At 42.5% G+C, this 18,332-nt stretch overlaps 1 protein-coding gene across 8 annotated transcripts in view; it reads left to right on the forward strand.

The window, feature by feature from the left end:
- The first annotated feature begins 198 nt into the window (after positions 1-198).
- SUCO (SUN domain containing ossification factor) overlaps positions 199-18,332 on the forward strand; it is an 84,786-nt gene continuing 66,652 nt past the window's right edge. For 7 of the 8 annotated variants that reach the window (XR_012779051.1, XM_075527576.1, XM_075527541.1 and 4 more), the window contains exon 1: positions 431-756. Coding sequence is in view for 7 of the 8 variants with exons in the window: in XM_075527576.1 (XP_075383691.1) it covers positions 695-756 (62 nt within the window). In the remaining variant the exon portion in view is untranslated. Of the gene's footprint in view, positions 757-18,332 lie in introns of all 8 variants that reach the window. The other variant, XM_075527568.1, reaches the window with a different exon arrangement.

Here is an 18,332-nt window from a genome sequence, read left to right on the forward strand (position 1 = left end):
ATTCCCGAAGGGCATTGCACCAGCCCGGAGCGCGCTGGGCCAGGGGGCGGGCCATTATAAGGAAGCCGGTTTAAGGTCACGGGGTTTCTGCTCCGCCCACAGGAGCCATTAAGTGGGCGGGGCTGAGGTGGGCGGAGCGGTGGCGACGCCGCTTCCCGGCTTTGCGTCCTCCTTCCTCCGGTTTCTCCGCCCGAGACGTAGGGGGGGGGCGTGGCCCTCGCGGAGGCCCGGAGGGGTAGGAGAACCGCGGGACGTGCGTGACGCGGCTGCTTCCAGCTCAGCGGCGAGTGAGGTGTCGCGGCCCCGCCGACGATTGGCTGCCGAGAGGCGAATACCCGGCGGCCGTTGGTCGCCGGCCGCACGGGGCGAGAGTCGGGGCGGGCGGGGGAGACATGGGGCGGCAGTGGCGGCGGCGGTGGCTGGAGGAGGCGGGCGCGGACGAGCTGGCGGCCGCAGCGACCGCGACAGTTCCCGGAGCCCTCCCGTGAAGCGCCCCTGCCCGCGCCGCCGCGAGTCCCTGGGGGAGGCCGACCGGGACCCAGGCCGTCGGGGAGCCGCTCCTCCGGCGACACAGCCCCTCAGGACGCTCCGTCCCAGCCTCGCTTCCCTACTCCGGCTCCTCCATTTTGGCCTCGGCAGTGGCGGCTGCCGGGAGGATGTGCCGCCTTCTGGCAGGGGGAAGAAGGAGGAGAAGATGAAGAAGTACCGGCGGGCCGTGGCCCTGGTCTCCTGCCTCTGCCTCTGCTTCTTGATCTGGTGAGTGGCCGCGGGGAGTTCCCTTGGAAGGGGGAGCGGGGAGCAGCCCCGGTCACACCCCCAATCATCTTGGCCTTGGGGTGCGGGTCTCCAAGGCCCCCAGGAAGCGGCCCCCTGGTTACTCTGCCCCCCTCGCGCTGCCTGACCGGGCAGATCGCGGTGTGGACATTTACGTGGTCTGTTGTGGAATTTACACGGACACCGAGTGAGTGCGAAGGGTGCGTGCACAGAGGGAACCATCAAGTGCCTTTGTGCCCTGTTACTTTACCCCCTGGGACGGTGCGGGGTGCGGGGGAGGTTGGATGGGTGGGTGGGGGGTAGTGTTGAGAGGGCTGGCAGGTGAGTTGCACCGATTTGCTGCCAGGTACTTGATTTCGTAGCGGTCCAAGGGCATGGAGCGCACCAGGTGTTATGTTTGGACGCGCGCTTTTGAAAAGGTGAGTCGTCCTGAGGGTAAGAGTTAAGTGTAAGCAGGGAGTACTTCTCCTGGTTCTTTCCCTCAGTCTTCGGCCTCGAGTACACTTTGGGCTGCCATTTTTTGGGGGGAAATTTGATTACTAAGCACTTTTTTTCAGGGGAGGTGGATGATGGGGAACTGTTGGCGAGGAGGACTCAGGTGTAGTGTGTCAAGTACCTTGTGGTGGTGTGGTTTGGATAGTGCCTCTTAGAATTTGGGAGTGAGTACGCCTTTTGAGGGCGGGAAAATGGCTTTGTTCCTGAAGTTTTATGGAGCTTCTGGTAACCCTTGGTAGGTTTGGGTTTTATTTTAATGTAGGGCAAGGGATTGCTTCTTGGAAAAGGCATCTATCCCTCCCAGGGAATATTTACAGAGAAGGTAGCTATTTGGTGCCTGAAAAGATGCTTCTGCCGTCAAAGCAATTTATCCTCTGCTATATTAAAATCTAGATACTAAGTTTTCTCTCTTGCTTATTTCTGCAAGGTACCAACAATATTTTAATGTTTACTGGTGCCTAATGGATTACAAAGGCACTGAGACTGGAATGGAAGGAATTTGTTCGGAAGGCAAGTGAAATTATGGAAAACAATTTGACGTCATGTTTTCTCATTTATAAGCCCAAAGGTCATTTCCTTCATCATTATCAGAACATTAGTCAAATGTTCTTAACACCTCCTTTCTACCTTTTAATATCATGTTGGAAACCAAGGATTTCTTATGGGAAATGGACTTTAAGACTTGTAGATGAGGTATTGAAACCTGGTACTTACCTGGGGGTGAGGGAGGCTGCCTGGCCTTTTTAGATTATTTCTTCATTTTTTCTTTCAGTTTGACTTGGGCTTGTCCAGTTTGGCCATGTTATTCCTTCGTCAACAGCATATCCTGAAATGCTTTATAAGGCATAGGCATTACAATTTTAATATGCACAAGCATCTTTGATTATTTTGTTCTTTTTAAAATTGCATGGCGGAGAATAAATCAAGCATTAGAGTATGGTTCTTAAACATATTTAAATTAACCATGCTTCTGTTACTTTTTGGATTTTTCTGACCATCTTTTGCTTAAGCCAACCTTCAAGTTTTCCCAACTAAATCCCGTTGCCATAATGGAGAGATTGTGACCTGTTAGAGAAAAACCAGCCAGTCTAACATTGAATATAAACTTTATGACCCATTGCCATCCAGCCGATTCTGACTCATAGTGACCCTGAAAATAGTAGTCGTAAGGTTCCATAAACTGAAATAGAAAATGGATGGGGAAGGTTTAAGTAAAGAACGTGAAAAGTGTAAGAAACTCTAGTTTAAGAACAATTGGTTTAGTGTTGATGCTTGTTTGGGCTGCTAATAGGGAAACATGTGCAGTCTTTAGCAGAGAGCCATTTAAAATAGTAGACTTGAATTCTTTTTGGATGTATGATGATGAGACTGGATGAAGGGATCTGGCCTGGTGATCTTCAAAGGGTTTGTGTGTCCTTTGAGACTTCACTCTTGGGAAATGGAAATATTGAAATTACAGTACTGGCTCAGTTGGAGGTCTAAATCTTGCTACAGTCTTGTCTGTTATGTCTCCGCTCACTATCTCCCTCTTCCACAAACATGGTAACTTAAATTGTTATTTTTAGTAGGTGCCATAGAGTTCATTTAGACTCTGAGAGACCTCATGTGACAGAATAGAACTGCCCCCATAGAGTTTTCTAGGCTGTAATCTTTACAGGGAAAGAGCCCTCATGGCAAAATGAATAAAGACGTGCTCTGTAGCATGCTATCCCACAGAAAAACTGGCAGTGTGTTCCTGTACAGGAACCCCCCTGGGGCCTTATAGTGTGCCTGTAAGTTGCTGTAACTTGGAATCTACTGGTAACATACACTAATCGGTGGGGAGGGGGGAGCTTTGGTTCAAATTGCCAACTCTCAAGTTAGCAGCCAAGTGCTAAGTTATTGTGCCCCCAGGACTCCTAAGCCACACTGCAGGGTTTGAAAACAAGGTTTGTGAAAGCATTGCCAAAGCTTCTCCTATTTGTCATTTATGTCCTCATTGCTATTCATAAATTTGCCCCACGTTGAATGATCCATTTATATTTAAACTGTAACGTTTAGATTTTTTAATACAATATGTGTTTATTATGGAAGTATTCTAGATGACCCTCCTCATCCTACCAGTATTACTGAATTTTGTGATTACATAGACTGATATTTTGTCGATCTTGATTATGTCTCCTCTTCTCCATAGATTAGCTTCACAGAAAAACCATCTGATCTCCTTATTCATTCTGATGGCTATTATTTCCCTCTTGCACACTGTGTGATTCCTTATTTTGAGATAAATGCACCATAGTTGCAACACAGACCAATTAAGCGAGCTGATATTGTCGGCTATTTCTATGAGGCATGCAATATGTATTTTACCCATTTAAACTTCACAGAAATCCTCTGAAAAGGGGGTTACTAACCGTTTTACTGATAGGAAGCAGTAAAGGTAGATGGTTTAGCTGAGTGAGGTTAAGCAACTAAGAAGTGTTGGAGCCCAGATTTGAACATAGGCAGCCTGAACTCAGTATAGACTCCTAACTCCTGTGGTCTTTGTCTCTAGTCCAGAAGGCATGTGTTCTAGATATGACTCTCTCTTACTTAGATGTGTGCCCTTAGTTCTTTTATGTAATTTCTTATACTAAAAATAGGAATACCAATCCTATACGGTAACCAAGCTCATCTTGGTTTAAACTCTGAAAGTCTTATATCCCATGAATGCCTGTGTTGTGACAAATCACTTCAAATAATAGTGGCTTAAAACAAAACAAATCCCACTAACTTGTTAACAGTTTGTGGAGTTGAAAGCCCAAAATTAGTCACATTGTTCTAAAATCAAGGTGCTGGTGGTCAAATTCCTTGTCAGAGGTTCTGAAGGGAGAATTTGTTTTCTTGCCCATTTCAGCTTCTGGATTAAATTTCCTGCATTCCCCGACCTCTTCCTTGCTTTATTCTTCTTGCTTCTTGTAGGTTTCACATTTATTGTCTGATTCTCTGGTAATTACATTGAGGTCACCTCGACAATCAAGATAATCTCTATTTCTCAAAATTCCTAATTTAATTACACTTGCATGTACCATGTAAGAAAACATATTCACAAATTCTGGGAATTATAGCGACATTTTTTGTTTGAGCAGGGGACTGGGGGGAGACTCATTACCAAACAGTTGTTACTGACCCCCGGTATGGCAGAGTAGAATTGTGCTCCATAGGATTTTCATGATGGTGAGATTTTCTGGAAGCAGATTTCCATGTCTGCCTTCATTTGAGAGCCTCTGCCTGGGTTTGAAGTGCCTACCATTGGGCTAGTAGCTAAATGCTTAACTGTTTGCCCTACTGAGGGACTCCTTTCAGCCTGCCAAAATTCCCTGACCCTGCACACCACTGATCAGTACCCTAAAGAGGAAAAAGACTTGGTTCATGCCCTGAAACAGTGGATGTTGAACACTGGGATATGTCCCCAACTCAGTAAAAAAAAAAAAAAATTATTGCTTATATAAGGATTTATATACAAACTCTTTCTTATTGCTTATTTGTACATAAGATTTACAGTCATATGATTTATACATCAGTTATACAATATGCCAATATAATATTAGTATGCTAATATTGGTCTACATAATACATAATAAAAATAAGATATTTACAAAATATGAGATAAATCAGCAGTCTTAGTGCTTTCTGTTAACAGTACTATGTTCTCATTAATATAGTAACAGTACATTTTAGTGAGCACTTCATGGTCATATCAGATCTAACTGGGGTATTTTACATCATAAAAAGGGTGAGGAATAGCTTGTAATAGTTTAGGATGTTTCCCCTTTTCTTCTTATAGTTGCAGAGTTGACTCCCACTCAATGCAGTCTCAGCCCTGCTGTTCTCTTGTGGGCTTACGCTTCTACTACTTTCGTCTTTGCAGAAAACGTTCAAGCTACTTTTACATGTTGTGAGGGTCAGTTCAGTTAAAACTAAAAAATATAATCCTTAAATCTGCTTAACTGGGTGCACATTAAATTGAATGAGTTGCCCTGTGGTGGAAGAAAACCCCACTAGGTGTGTAATTTCTATTCTCCTCAGGTTTCAGATATTTGGTCTTTGTTGTTTTTGATGTGTGACCAGTTTGACTTTGATACCAGATATGAATATTGATACTGTCCTTAATAAAGATTAACTTGCGGTTTGAACATACAGACATTTTTTTCTTAGTTCGTGGAGTGTCTAAATGATTAGCTGAGTTGTCTGATAATTGAAAGGTTGGTGGTTCGAATCCCCCTAGACACTCCTGAGAAGAATGGTCTGGCAGCCTATTTCTGGGGAAAAAAACCAAAACTAAACTAAAAAAACCAGCCACTGAAAACTCTGTAGCACTCAGTTCTACACTGATACACATAAGGGTTGCCATGAGTTGAGATCCACGCAGGGGCAACTGGTTTTCTGGGGGCATTGGTGATTCAATGGTAGAACTCTAACCTACCAGGTGAGACTTGCTCCCTCCTTGATCAAAGTACCCCACCCACCAAAAACCAAACCATTGGTGTTGAGTGGCTAGATGAGCGGCATTGGCTCATAGTGACCCCATAGGACAGTAGAACCACCCTACAGTGGTTCCAAGGCAATCATCTTTGTGACTGCCACTTCCTTTTCCCACAGAGCAGCGGTAGGTTAGAACTGCCAACCTTTCTGTTAACTGCTCAGTACTTAACCATTGTGCTACCAGGGCTCCTTACCTTATACATAGCTACTACTACTCTCACTTGGATTTGTGTGTTGCTATGGTGCTGAACAGGTTTCAGAGCTTCCAGACTAAAGTGGCCTGGGAAGCCAGTGTAAACTCTGGATCACAACTGCAGCCAGTCAGGGATGGCACAAGGACAAGGTGGCCATTTGTTCCATTATGCACAGAGTTGCATGAGTTGTGGGCCGAGGCAGCAATGTTTTCTTCCTGTGTCCCCAACGATCATATCATTTTGGACTGTAATGAAAGAACCTGATATTTAAAGTTCTATATGTGACAAATATAAAACCAGATGCTGTCAAGTGGATTCGATGTCATAACCCCATGTGTGTCAGCATAGAACTGTCCTCTAGGGTTCTCAGTGGCTGATTTTTCAGTAGTTCTTCAGGTCTGTCTTGGGAAGTGCCTTTGAGTGTTACTGAATCTTCGAACTTTCTGTTAGCAGACAAACATGGTAACTGTACCACCCCAGTACTCTGATAAATATGGCCATAGAGCTGATTCTGACGCACAGTGATCCTATAGAGGGTGTCTGAGGCTGTAACTCTGCAGGAACAGATCGATGCCTTCTCTTTCTCCCACAGAACTACTAACCTGTGGTTAGCACTCCTGTGATTACTCAACATGGCCAAAACTTATATAGGTGCTTAAAAGGGTCTTTAGGAACACGAAAAGAATATGTATTCTACCTCTGCTTTTGCCACTAGCTTTATATCCTTAAATTATTTCTGAGAGTTGGTGTCTATCCATAAATTGAGTTTGGAGACCAGATAATTCAAAATGAGAGAATTGTTTCAGGCTAGCAAACATTTCTGTTGGCTTACCTTGAGCCTAAGCAGCGGTTCTCAACCTGTGGGTTGTGACCCCTTTGGGGGTTGAACAACCCTTTTACAGGGGTAACCCGATTCATCACAGTAGCAAAATGACAGTGATGAAGTAGCAATGAAGATAATGTTATGGTTGGGGGTCACCACAACATGAGGAACTGTATTTAAAGGGTTGCAGCACCGGAAGGTTGAGAACCACTGGCTTAGCATGTTTGTGAGGAAATGGGGAAGGAGAGCCAGCTAATGAAGGGACTTGATTGTTTTGCAGGTGAACACTGATCTTACCATAAAAGTGAGTGAGCCAGTGAAGTAATTTAGTTAGAAGAATGAATTCCGATAGATTAAACAAAACAAGACAAGATTATGGGTTAGAGTGGGTTGGAAGGGACAGCGTTTGTAGGCAGGGACCCCAATGTGTGGTCACAGTGGGAGATCTGATGTTGAAGATAATCTATTTTGTTGGCCAAAATTGTATTATTTTTACTATAATAATATTTCTGAGTATATTGGCCAGTTCCCATTAACTTCAAAGGTTTATTCCCTGATTTGTACCATTTATATTTGTACCCTTTTTCTTGCTTTTCAATCTGATAATTTTGTTGCTTTCTTGTTCATTTATTAATATGTACAAGAGAGCAGAAAAATAAACTAGAAATATAAGGAGATTTTTTGTTATTGTGTGTGTGTGTTTTAAGATGTCTTGAAACATCCTTGAAAATTCCACCTCTATCCTTTTATCATGTAGGGTAATTTTTTTGGCTTATTTTAAAAATAATTTTAATGGGGGCTCATACAACTCATCACATTCCATACACACTTTCATTGTGTCAGGCACATTTGTACATTTGTTACCATCATCATTCTCAAAACATTTGCTTTCTACTTGAGCCCTTGATATCAGCTCCTCATTTTCCCCTCTCCCTCCTCGTTCCCCTCTCCCTCATGAACCCTTGATAATTTATAAATTATTATTTTGCCTTTTTATACTGTCCGACGTCTCCCTTCACCCACTTTTCTGTTGTCCATCCCACAGGGAGGTTATATGTAGATCCTTATAATTGGTTCCCCCTTTCTACCCCACCTTCCTTCCACCCTCCAGGTATTGCCACTCTCACCACTGGTCCTGAAGAGATTATCCGCTCTGGATTCCCTGTGTTTCCAGTTCCTATGTGTACTAGTGTATATCCTTTGGTCTAGCTAGATTTGTAAGGTAGAGTTGGGATCATGAGAGTGGGTGGGGAGGAAGCATTTAGGGACTAGAGGAAAGTTGTATGTTTCATCATTGCTACCCTGCACCCTGACTTGACTCATCTCATCCCCATGACCCTTCTGTAAGGGGGGAGTCCAGTTGCCTAAGTTAATAGAACAAAGTGTACTCAATGCAAGAACACTTTGTTCTATTAAACTGGCATTCCATGATTCACACCTTCTTGACACGCTCGCTGAAGACAAATGTGTGCATAAGCAAATGTGGTGAAGAAAGCTGATGGTGCCCGGATATCAAAAGATATAGCATCTGGGGTCTTAAAGACTTGAAGGTCAACAAGCGGCCATCTAGCTCAGATTCAACAAAGCCCACATGGAAGAAGCACACCAGCCTGTGTGATCACAAGGTGTTGAAGTGATCAGGTATCAGGCATCCAAGAACAAAAAATATCATATCATTGTAAATGAGGGTGAGTGCAGAGTGGAGACCCAAAGCTTATTTTATCACTAACATTTTAAAAATTAAGGATTTTTTCTAAATAAAATAATAAAAAGCTCTTTTTTCTAGTCATTTGATGAATTAAAAAAGATTTTTAATAGCTTTGCTTGTGAAGTATTTGCAAAAAATGTTTACGTTTGCTTTGGTTTATACATTCCAAAGAAAGTATCCGGTACTTATGAGAGGTGCTGGGACAGTGTAAACAGGATCAGATCCCTACTCATAAGTTAGATGAAGCCAGATTACCTAAAAAGGAATAGGCTTGCCAGAGAAGGTGTTAACATTCATAAAGCATGAACACGAGCATCCAATAAATGATAGTGAGTAATTTATAATAATCTCAAGTCAGGGTTCCCTGGTGACACTTTGGGGTGTTAGGCTTCTAACTTCCCCACCCGCTACCCCTAGCAAAGAAAAAAGAGGGGAAAAAAGCCAAGCACTGCCATACAGTTGATTCATATACAAAGCAATTCCAAAGGACAGAGTAGAACTGCCCTTGTGGGTTTTTGGAGACTAACTCTTTACAGAGTAGAAAGCCTCATCTTTCTCCCATGGAGAAGCTGGTGGTTTCAAACTGCTGATCTTGTGTTAGCAGCTCAACATGTAACCTAGTATGCCACCAGGCAATGCCAAGACCCTTTAATGTAGTTCCTCATGTTGTGGTGACCCACAACCATAACATTCTTTTTGTTGCTACCTCATAACTGTCATTTTGCTACTGTTATGAATTGGGCGACCCCTTGTGAAAGGGTCGTTCGACCCCCAAAGGGGTCTCGACCCACTGGTTGAGAACCGCTGCCATCAAGGCTCTTACTAGAACCATCAGATGCCATCACATAGACTTTGATGCATAAAGACCGCATGTGAGAGTGTCAGATTGCCCCAGATAGTGTTTTCTGGTTGTAATCTTTACCTAGTCTTTCTTCTACCAAGCTCTTGGATGAGTTTGAACTGCTAACTTTTGTGCCATCCATGGAGTCTATTCTAATTCATAATGAGCTAAGACAGAGTTGAATTGCCTTATGGCTATAGATCTTTATGGAAGTAGACTGTCTCATCTTTCTCCAGTAAGTGGCCGGTGGGTGTGAACGACTTGTTGGTTGGCGCTTGAGCACGCTCACCACGGGACCACCTGGGCCTCTTTTTCCTTGTAGAAACTTGAACCTGTGGATTTTCCTGAGTAATTGAAATACTGTTATCGAAAGTGCACCTGAGGGTTTGTGCTAATGAGGTGGTGCTGGCTTGACCAGAATGATTGCCTCTTGGTTTGATCTGCTGACCCGAGGAGGGCATGGTTCAATTAATCATGACTGTGTAATGAGGTCCTAATTACAGCTCTGGACACTGAATCACCACCATGGACCGCCAGGTTGATGAAAGACCGTCTACACATGTGGAGAGGAGTGTGTGTGTGTCTTTCTGACCTGGAAGAATCATGCTGCCCTATGTCTTTCACTATGTGTTTCCCCTTTTGTTACATTGAACCTGAAATCCAAAGTATAGCCCTTCTGTGCATGCTGGGAGTCTTTCCAGTGATATATTAAGCCAGAGGAGGAAGCAGAACCCCATCAGGTCAGAAGTGAGTGGTACCTAGCAGACCTGGCAGTCAGTCCTCAGGACTGTGTCCTTTCACTTGTGGGCTGGCTCCCCTTCATCAGGAAGGCTGGTGTCAGGAAGACTTGCTGCTGAACAACTGGTGTTAGGACGAAATTGAAAATGACTGCTTGCTTGTGACTTTTTAAAAATTTGATTTGGATTTATTTACTCAGCGAGCAATAGAGAAACAAAAGGTACAGATCCCTAACGTAACTAACATTGAACATTGTTTAATTTTTTAGCCATTCATTGTAAGTTATTAAATTTTTCTCAGCCATCTGAATGGGGAGATGAGTCAATAATGACAAAGAAGAGAGAAACTTATAAAGAAATGCAGCACTAAACCCTTTATTAGTCTTTCAACTCTTGATCAGGCAGAAACATTTATAGGCGTGAAATATTTTTCTGTTCAATAGTTTATTCATGACTAGAAAGAAACAAAATGTGCTTGAAAGTTACGTACATTTTAACTGATGATAGTTTAAGATAGATGGCATTATAGTGTCTGTTTTGTCGACCTGAGCCACAGCATTTTCAATCACCTCAAATATATGTGAAAGTTGGATAGTGAATAAAGGAGAATTGGTGTATTTGAATTACAGTGGTAAGAAGAATATTGAAAGTGCTGTGGAATGCTAGTAGAACAAACACATCTGTCTTGGAGGAAGTATAGCCAGAAAGCGCCTTATAAGCAAGGATGGCGAGATTTCATGTTTACTTTGCATGCTATTAAGAGGTCCCACTTCCTGGAAAAGTATTATAAAAGTAAAGTAGAGGGTCAGTGAAAAAGAGAAAGACCATCAAGGCGATGGATTGACACAGGGACTGCAACAGTGGGCTCAGGATAGACCCCAAGACCAAGCAGTGTTTGTTCTGTTGTACATAGGATGGCTGTGAGCTGGAATTAACTTAATGGCACCTAACATGTTTGTCATTTCAAACAATAAAATTTAAGGGGATGGTAAAGTTGCTGAATATTTATAGTATAAATGTTAATCTCTTGGGTTACACATGGTTTTGACTTGTTTTGTAAGCAGATACATATTTTTAAATGGCTTGCTTTTATTTAAAGGCTTTAATTAATTGTTGGGTAAAATTACTTTACATTTGACATAACCCATAGATTTGCTAGAAAGTGTTTTGCAGTATTTTTGTGGCACATAGGTAAGTAGCTAACTTTGTATTTACTGTGATTCAGTCTTGTAAAAAATGGTACATGGGACATTGGAGGTCCTCTTAAACTTAAAGGTAGATAGATAGATAGATAGATAGATAGATAGATAGATAGATAGATAGATAGATAGAGTTCCAAGGCTGATCGCTATGACATAGCGGTCAAACATACCTCCACCCTTCCATCTTCTTACCACTTCTGATACCAACTCCACACCCCACAACATGTTCTACTTCTGGGTTCAATAATCCATTACAAGTGGGTATACATAATTCATAAACTGCACATAATTATAGGGGTTACTAGGGAAGCAATAGGTCATAATTTAGGATCAGGAATGCTCAGGATACAGTTCTTGAATCAGGACAGCTCCTCAGCAGGCAGGCCTATCTGATTTGGCTTGGCTTCTGCCCTGCTCAGGCAAGAGATACAAAGCTCTTTAACTCTACCAACAAATATCTGTAGCACCATACTCTGCCAGGAAGCCTCTTGCCCAAAGTTGCTCAGCTCTTTGAGTTGGCAAGAGTGACTTAGTGGACAACTGCTTAGAGGCATTTATTCCACCAGCGTGTCACCTGCCTAAAGATGCTTGGTTCTCCCACACTGTATGTGACAGTTTTCTTTCATGATTACTGCCACCTCTTGCTGCCTCTGGTGTTACAGTGCTCTCGCTCTGTGTGTGTGTGTGTGTGTGTGTGTGTGTTTCTCCTGGTTCTAGCGGTTGTGTTGGGAAGGTGAGCATCATGGAATGCCAGTTTAAAAGAACAAAGATTGAGGGAGTACTTGAGTGGAGGCCCAATGTCCATCTGCTACCTTAATACTAAACCTATACATGTATGCACATAGATCTATTTCCACATCATATAAATATATTTACATATGTACATACCTTTATTTAGATCTCTATATATGCCCTTTTCCTCCTACCTCTGAAAGACCCTTTCACAGGGGTCACCCAAGACCATAGGAAAACATATTTATAAGGGTCTTAAGAACTGAGACACCACTCCTCTATTTTAACCTTCGCACTGATACTGGCTTTTTACGCATACTGTCGCAAAATGTAGCAATGTAGTCTACTATTGTTATATTAAAACTGTTACGCATCCTACGCCATGCTTTAAGACAAAATTTCATTTATTGGTTATTAGAAATAAATATTCACAATATATAATTACATATTGTTTTTGCAATTAATATCTGTTATTTAATTATGTTCAATTTGTAATAATGAAAATACATCTGCATATCAAATATTTACATGATGATTCATAACAGTAGTGAAATTACAGTTATGAAGTAGCAACAAAATAATTTTATGGTTGGGGGTCACCACAACATGAGGAACTATATTAAAGGGTCGCAGCATTGGGAAGGTTGAGAACCACCGGTTTACAAGATTGATTCAAGGCCCAAGTACCACAGTGCTATCAATGGCACACAAAGGCAGGTCTCTGAGGGTGAGAGTCCAGCAAACACACTCTATCTCAGGGCATACCTTTTCCCATTGCTGCTCAGTGGTCAGAAAGAATCTATGTGGGGACTCCGAAATGGATTTAGGGCTCCCACTGCAACCTGTAGCTTTCTGCAAACCTAATGCTCAGAATTTAAGTTCTAATAAGAGATACAAAAAATGTTAACAGACTCACTCAAGTTTTCATAGCTAGTAAGTAACAGAGTGAGAATTAGAACTTCAAAACGCGTGGGCTCTAAGCCTGGGCTCTTAGGCAGTATGCTATATTGCTGGTAGAGAGCTAGCTGGCCTTTGGCAAGTGTCCTTACTTTTTTTTTCCTGCGTCAGTTTTCTCATTAGAAAATGAGGTAGCAGGATTGATTTAGCAAGGGATGGGCAGAGAGTTGCTCACAAAACTTTGAACAAACTCACATGCCCAAGACTCTTAGCCTGGATGGAGATTCTGTCTCTAGGTTTAGGATTTGCTATTGTTGTTAATGTCAGTTAGCACTACTGGGTTAGATGAACTGTTGAGATTTTCATACCTCTATGTGTTGAATTAACTAATTAGTTTTAGCATTCAAAGACACTTGATTTGGCCACTTACAAACTATGTAAAAAACTGAGTTATGTAATAGTGTGCTTAAATAAAAGGAAAAATAAGATTGTCAGGGAAAACTTTAGCTTAAAATAGTTTAAGACAGAAAATGACATGCATGGTTCATAAACTTTGGAAAGCCAGGTGCCTTATGAACTCAAATAAGATGTACTGCTGCTGCTAATACTGTTAATGGCCTATACGTGCTCGTGTGTGTAATGGACAGTGTGTATTTGTGTGTAATGGACAGTTCATTGTTAAAAGATAGAGTTTTAAGTAAATGTGGTGAAATGTTAATGTGGGTGATATTCTTGATTAAAAACCCCATTAGAAAAATACATTTTTGGAGATATGTTGGGTTTTGCAAACTAGACTGAGGAATGAGACAGCAAAGACCCAGCAACAGAAGTGACATGTCTGAAGTGGTGTTTTGAGAATGTGATTTGAATGGCATTGTGCTAGCTATTTGTAAGAGGAATCCATATTAAACAAGAAGTAATTGGAGTGACTGAGGTATATCCTAACAAGATACTCTAAATTTGGCAATAGAAGTGAAGACGAGTGAGTGTGTACTGCAGATATCGAGGAAATCCATGTTTAAGTTTTGTTGCTACATGCCGTAAATACGGCCTTGAACTTGGATTAAAAACCAAACCAAACTCATTGCATCAAGTCAATAGTGACTCATAGCGACCCACTCTGTGGGTTTCCAAGACTGTAACTGTTCTAGGGAGTAGAAAGCCCAGGTTTCTGCTGAGGAGTTGCTGGTGGTTTTGAACTGCTGACTATGTGGATCTCGGGCCAATGAGTAACCAGTAGCTCCAGGGTTCTTTTGGATTCAAAAGAACTCGGATTTTAATTTGTCTCTAACTGGCAACACCCACTTTCTGTCATTTAGGACAGACAGCGATTAGAATAGATATCAGTGCCAGAGCCTTCTTGTGCTGTATGTCCTATGCAGGAGGCTTGTGGACATTGCTGCTTTCCTGGAGCTTTAGTGGTTGAGAGAATAATTTCTAGAGTTTAAAATTATGAACCTGGGAAATAAAGTTCAGAGAGAAAAGTTGAGGGTTTTTGAGTAGAGCAGCAGAGTGAGATACTGTATGCGAGCACTTACAAAATGCACTTGTTACAGATAAAATTTGCTCATAGAAGGGAATCATTTTTTAGAACAAATTTTGACTGAATGTGGAGTTTCTCCAGATAACTTAGAAGTAAACAAAGATGTCAAAGTAAACCTCTGAAGGGAAGGGAGAAACTGGTTTAAGAGCAAAAGATGGAAAACATTTTGTGATCCTTTGAAAGCCCAACAATATCAAATGTCTTAGTTAAAGAGTGGAAAGCTAGGAAACAGAAAAAGACCTAGTTTTGAAAAGAGGGAAGTGATGGATAAGATTTGGGCAGTAGAAATGGAAGACATTTGGAGAACTTAGTTGGCAGCTTTGGCAGCCAGAATAGAAGAGTATTGGATTTAAAAAAAGAAAAAAACAAAACAAATAAAACTAATGGTTTGAGCAGCCTCACACTTGTTTCAATGCATACTTCAATGTTGTAGTAGATTTCTAGTCTTGCTAAACACTTCCCTTTATGTTAGTCCCTTGCTAGAACATGCTCCTTTTAACCCAAGGATAAAAATTTAAACTCTAACAAGAAAGATCTTTTAAAGCCAGGTCCAAACCTACTTATGCAACTTTATCTTTCACTGTTCCATGTGTAGACTTTCAAATGCAGTATGGTGAATCTCTTAGCCTGTTGATTTATTTGGGGACTGTCCACGTAGTTTCAAATTGTATGTGGAGATAACTATGGGACAATGGTGGTTAGTGATGGAATTCTTGCCTTCTAAGCAGGAGACCCGGGTTTGACCTCTGGCCAGTGCTCCTCATGTACAGCCACTGTGTGTGTTTCTCGCAGTGTGTGGACTTGCATATTTCTGTGATGTTGAGCAGAGTTTTCAGATTAAATGGAACAGGAAGAAAAGCTTGGTGAGCTACTTCAGAAAATCTGCTAAGTGAAACCGTACTGATTACAGTTGCCCTTTATACAGCCAAATTGTGGGGGTGGCTCAGGACCTGGCAGCTTTTATATGTAGGTTGGGAGGTAGATGGGGGAAGGTTTGCTATATAAGTTAGTGGCCAACTCAGTGGCATCTAACAAGGTTTATAAGCCAAATATACTTTCATTTTCTTAACACCAGGTTTAAAACATGCTCTGTTAAGGTCAACCAAGCAAAACTGGAACAAACCAGATTTGTAAAACATGAGTGTACTAGAATGATGTCCAAAATGGAAAATATTATGGGTGTATGCACTGCTCTGAAATCTCGCTCTTAGGAACACCAGGGCAGTGTTCGGTGCCATGGAGTCCGCTTCATCTCACAATGACCTGTGCACAACAAAATGAAACCCTGCCTGGTCGCCTGAGCCCATTGCTGCAGCCACTGTGACAATCCATCTTCTTGAGGGCCTTCGTTTTCACTGTCCATCCACTTTCCCAAGTATGCTGTCATTTTTCAGGGGCCTGTGTTTTTGTGACAGCATGTCCTAAGTAAGTAAGACAAAGCCCTGCCATCCTTGCCTGCCTCTAAGGAGCACCCTGGCCATACTTCTTCCAATCCAGATCACTTTACCCTTTTAGGAACAAATCCATGATACTTTTAATATTTCTCTCCAGTACTACCACAATTTGCATAGATTCATCTTTGGTCTTTATTCAGTGTCCAACTTTCACATGCAGATGAGGCAATTGAAAATACATGGCTCCATGCCAGTATGTTGCCCCTAAGGCTTGGTCTTCCTGATGGAACAGTGAACTAACAGAGAGGACAACGGGACCCGGCCCAACCTGATGTTGATCTCAACCCCAGAAGAATGTAATACAGAGGACAAGACTGAAGATATAGCCTGGGAGAGTGGTGACCACACTGGTGTGAACTAAGAGAGAGAGAGAGAGAGCGTGAGAGACCGACCGACCTAGACTGAGGCCTTGACTGAGACTGGAGACTATATCCTTGCTTGGAACAGCCAATGCACAGAGAGGACCTTAGGGATGGCCCCACCACGAAGTTTTCTCACTGACCCATAGAGCTATGGGAGGACAGCTCTGGAGACACTGTACGGAAAGTGTGCTTGGTCTGCCCCATGCACAGTGGGGTGAAACGCGAAGGGAGTACAAGGGGTGCAAAGTAGACGGACTTTGGGCCTCTACTCATGGCTTCCCTAAACACAAGAACATTTTGCTCTAATAACCTGGCACTCTTTGATACTCCACTTTTCCCACACGATCATTGAAGACAAAATGGATGCATAAACAAATGTGATGAAGAAAGTAGATGGTGCCTGTCTATCAAAAGATACAGCATCTGGGGTCTTACAGACTTGAAGTTAAACAAGCGGCCACCTAGCAGGGAAGTCCTACAAGACAGCAATGACCAGACCTGAGTGGGAGTGGCCTCCTTGAGCTGGGGCAATGCATTCTCGAACGCCCTCCTTGTCCTGTGGAGAATAGTGGTTAGAATTTTGTATGATGCCCGGCACTTCTAACAGTCTCTACTTTCACTCCGAATGCTACCTTTCCGAATACTGTAGACATTGATGGGTGTTTGTGACCCCTAGAATTAAGCACCATGAAATGATATACCATCATTTTAAATTCAGTATTACAAAAGCTTAAGTTTGCTCCTTCCTCCTCATGCAGGATTGTTTAAGTATTTGAAGACAACCGTTTGTTTGTCTTCCCTTATGTAAGGCGAAGAAACGGCATGGGGCAGTCTCAATAGGGAGGAGAATCCAACAGCATATCCACCATCCAAGGCCAATTCCAACTTCCATCTTTCTTTATTCTGCCACCAACCATTTCTCCCAGGACACTCTACTTCTCTGCTGAGTTTAATAATGTGTGGCATGGCCACAGATACTACAATTATGAAATTATGGGTGTTTGTTAGGACACAGGTTGCAAAATGGGAAGGGCACAGTTCCTTGGTCCTCATCTCGTCTTCTCAACCATGCTGCTGCCATATTGAGATAGTTAAGGTTCATTGTGCCAACCTGGTCAATAAACATGTGTTAATTGAAGGGCCAAGGGATAAGTGACTTGGTGAGCCTCGCCTTTCTAGTTCTTGGGTCTCTTGCTTTCTGATGGTTGGACCAGGGTGCAGCTGCCTTAGCCAGATCTGTGCTTCAGCTGGCAAGGCTGACTTCCTGCGAAACATCCCTGAGAAGAAGCCACATGGACCTACCCTGACAGAGCCCTGGGTGCTGGAGCAGCCGTTCAGAGACCTCTGCCAGCACTGAGTTGTTTACACACTCACTGATTCGGCTTTCTTCCTGCAGTTGGTGTCACTGCGTTTGTTTTGTGAGATGGAGGAGGACTTTGTAGATTGGTGTTGGGATGCTATCTTAATGTACACTTACCCTTTATATAAAACTCTTATATACTTATGAGTTTATGTGGATTTGTTTCTCTAGTCTACCCAGACTAACACCCACTAAAGATGGTGACCAACAGCACAGTTTTGAATGGTTATTGCTTTCCACCGTCTTAGCAATAATTCATGGCTTTGACCCATCTTTCTCATCCCAGTTATCATTGCGAATTCTCACAAATGTGAGTCTGTTTTCGTATCTATGCAGACCATAGCGTCCCAGAAGTAAGCACTGGCGCATCGGAGCTTTTTAAAGCTAAGCTCCCTAGTTTGACTATGTAACATAAGATTATAGTGAACTGGAATTGAAACGATGCAGTAGGTTTGTTTTTTTTGGGAACTGGGGCATGGAGGAGTTGGTTGTTAGCTGCCAAAGGGCCAACTCATATGGCAGCCCCATGCACAAGGAAAGAAGGAAATGCTGTTTCCTCCTGTGCTTCTCACCATGATCTGTAGGGTTTGTAGAAGATGCTCCCTGGGACTTCTCCCTCAGTATATTTGAGTGTAGAAGCTCCACTGAAACCTATTCAGCATCCTGACAACATGTAAACAAACCTCACTTGCGGGGTGGGTGGAGCT

The sequence above is a fragment of the Tenrec ecaudatus genome, chromosome 1 (assembly GCF_050624435.1).
Source record: "Tenrec ecaudatus isolate mTenEca1 chromosome 1, mTenEca1.hap1, whole genome shotgun sequence".
NCBI classification, from domain to species: domain Eukaryota; kingdom Metazoa; phylum Chordata; class Mammalia; order Afrosoricida; family Tenrecidae; genus Tenrec; species Tenrec ecaudatus.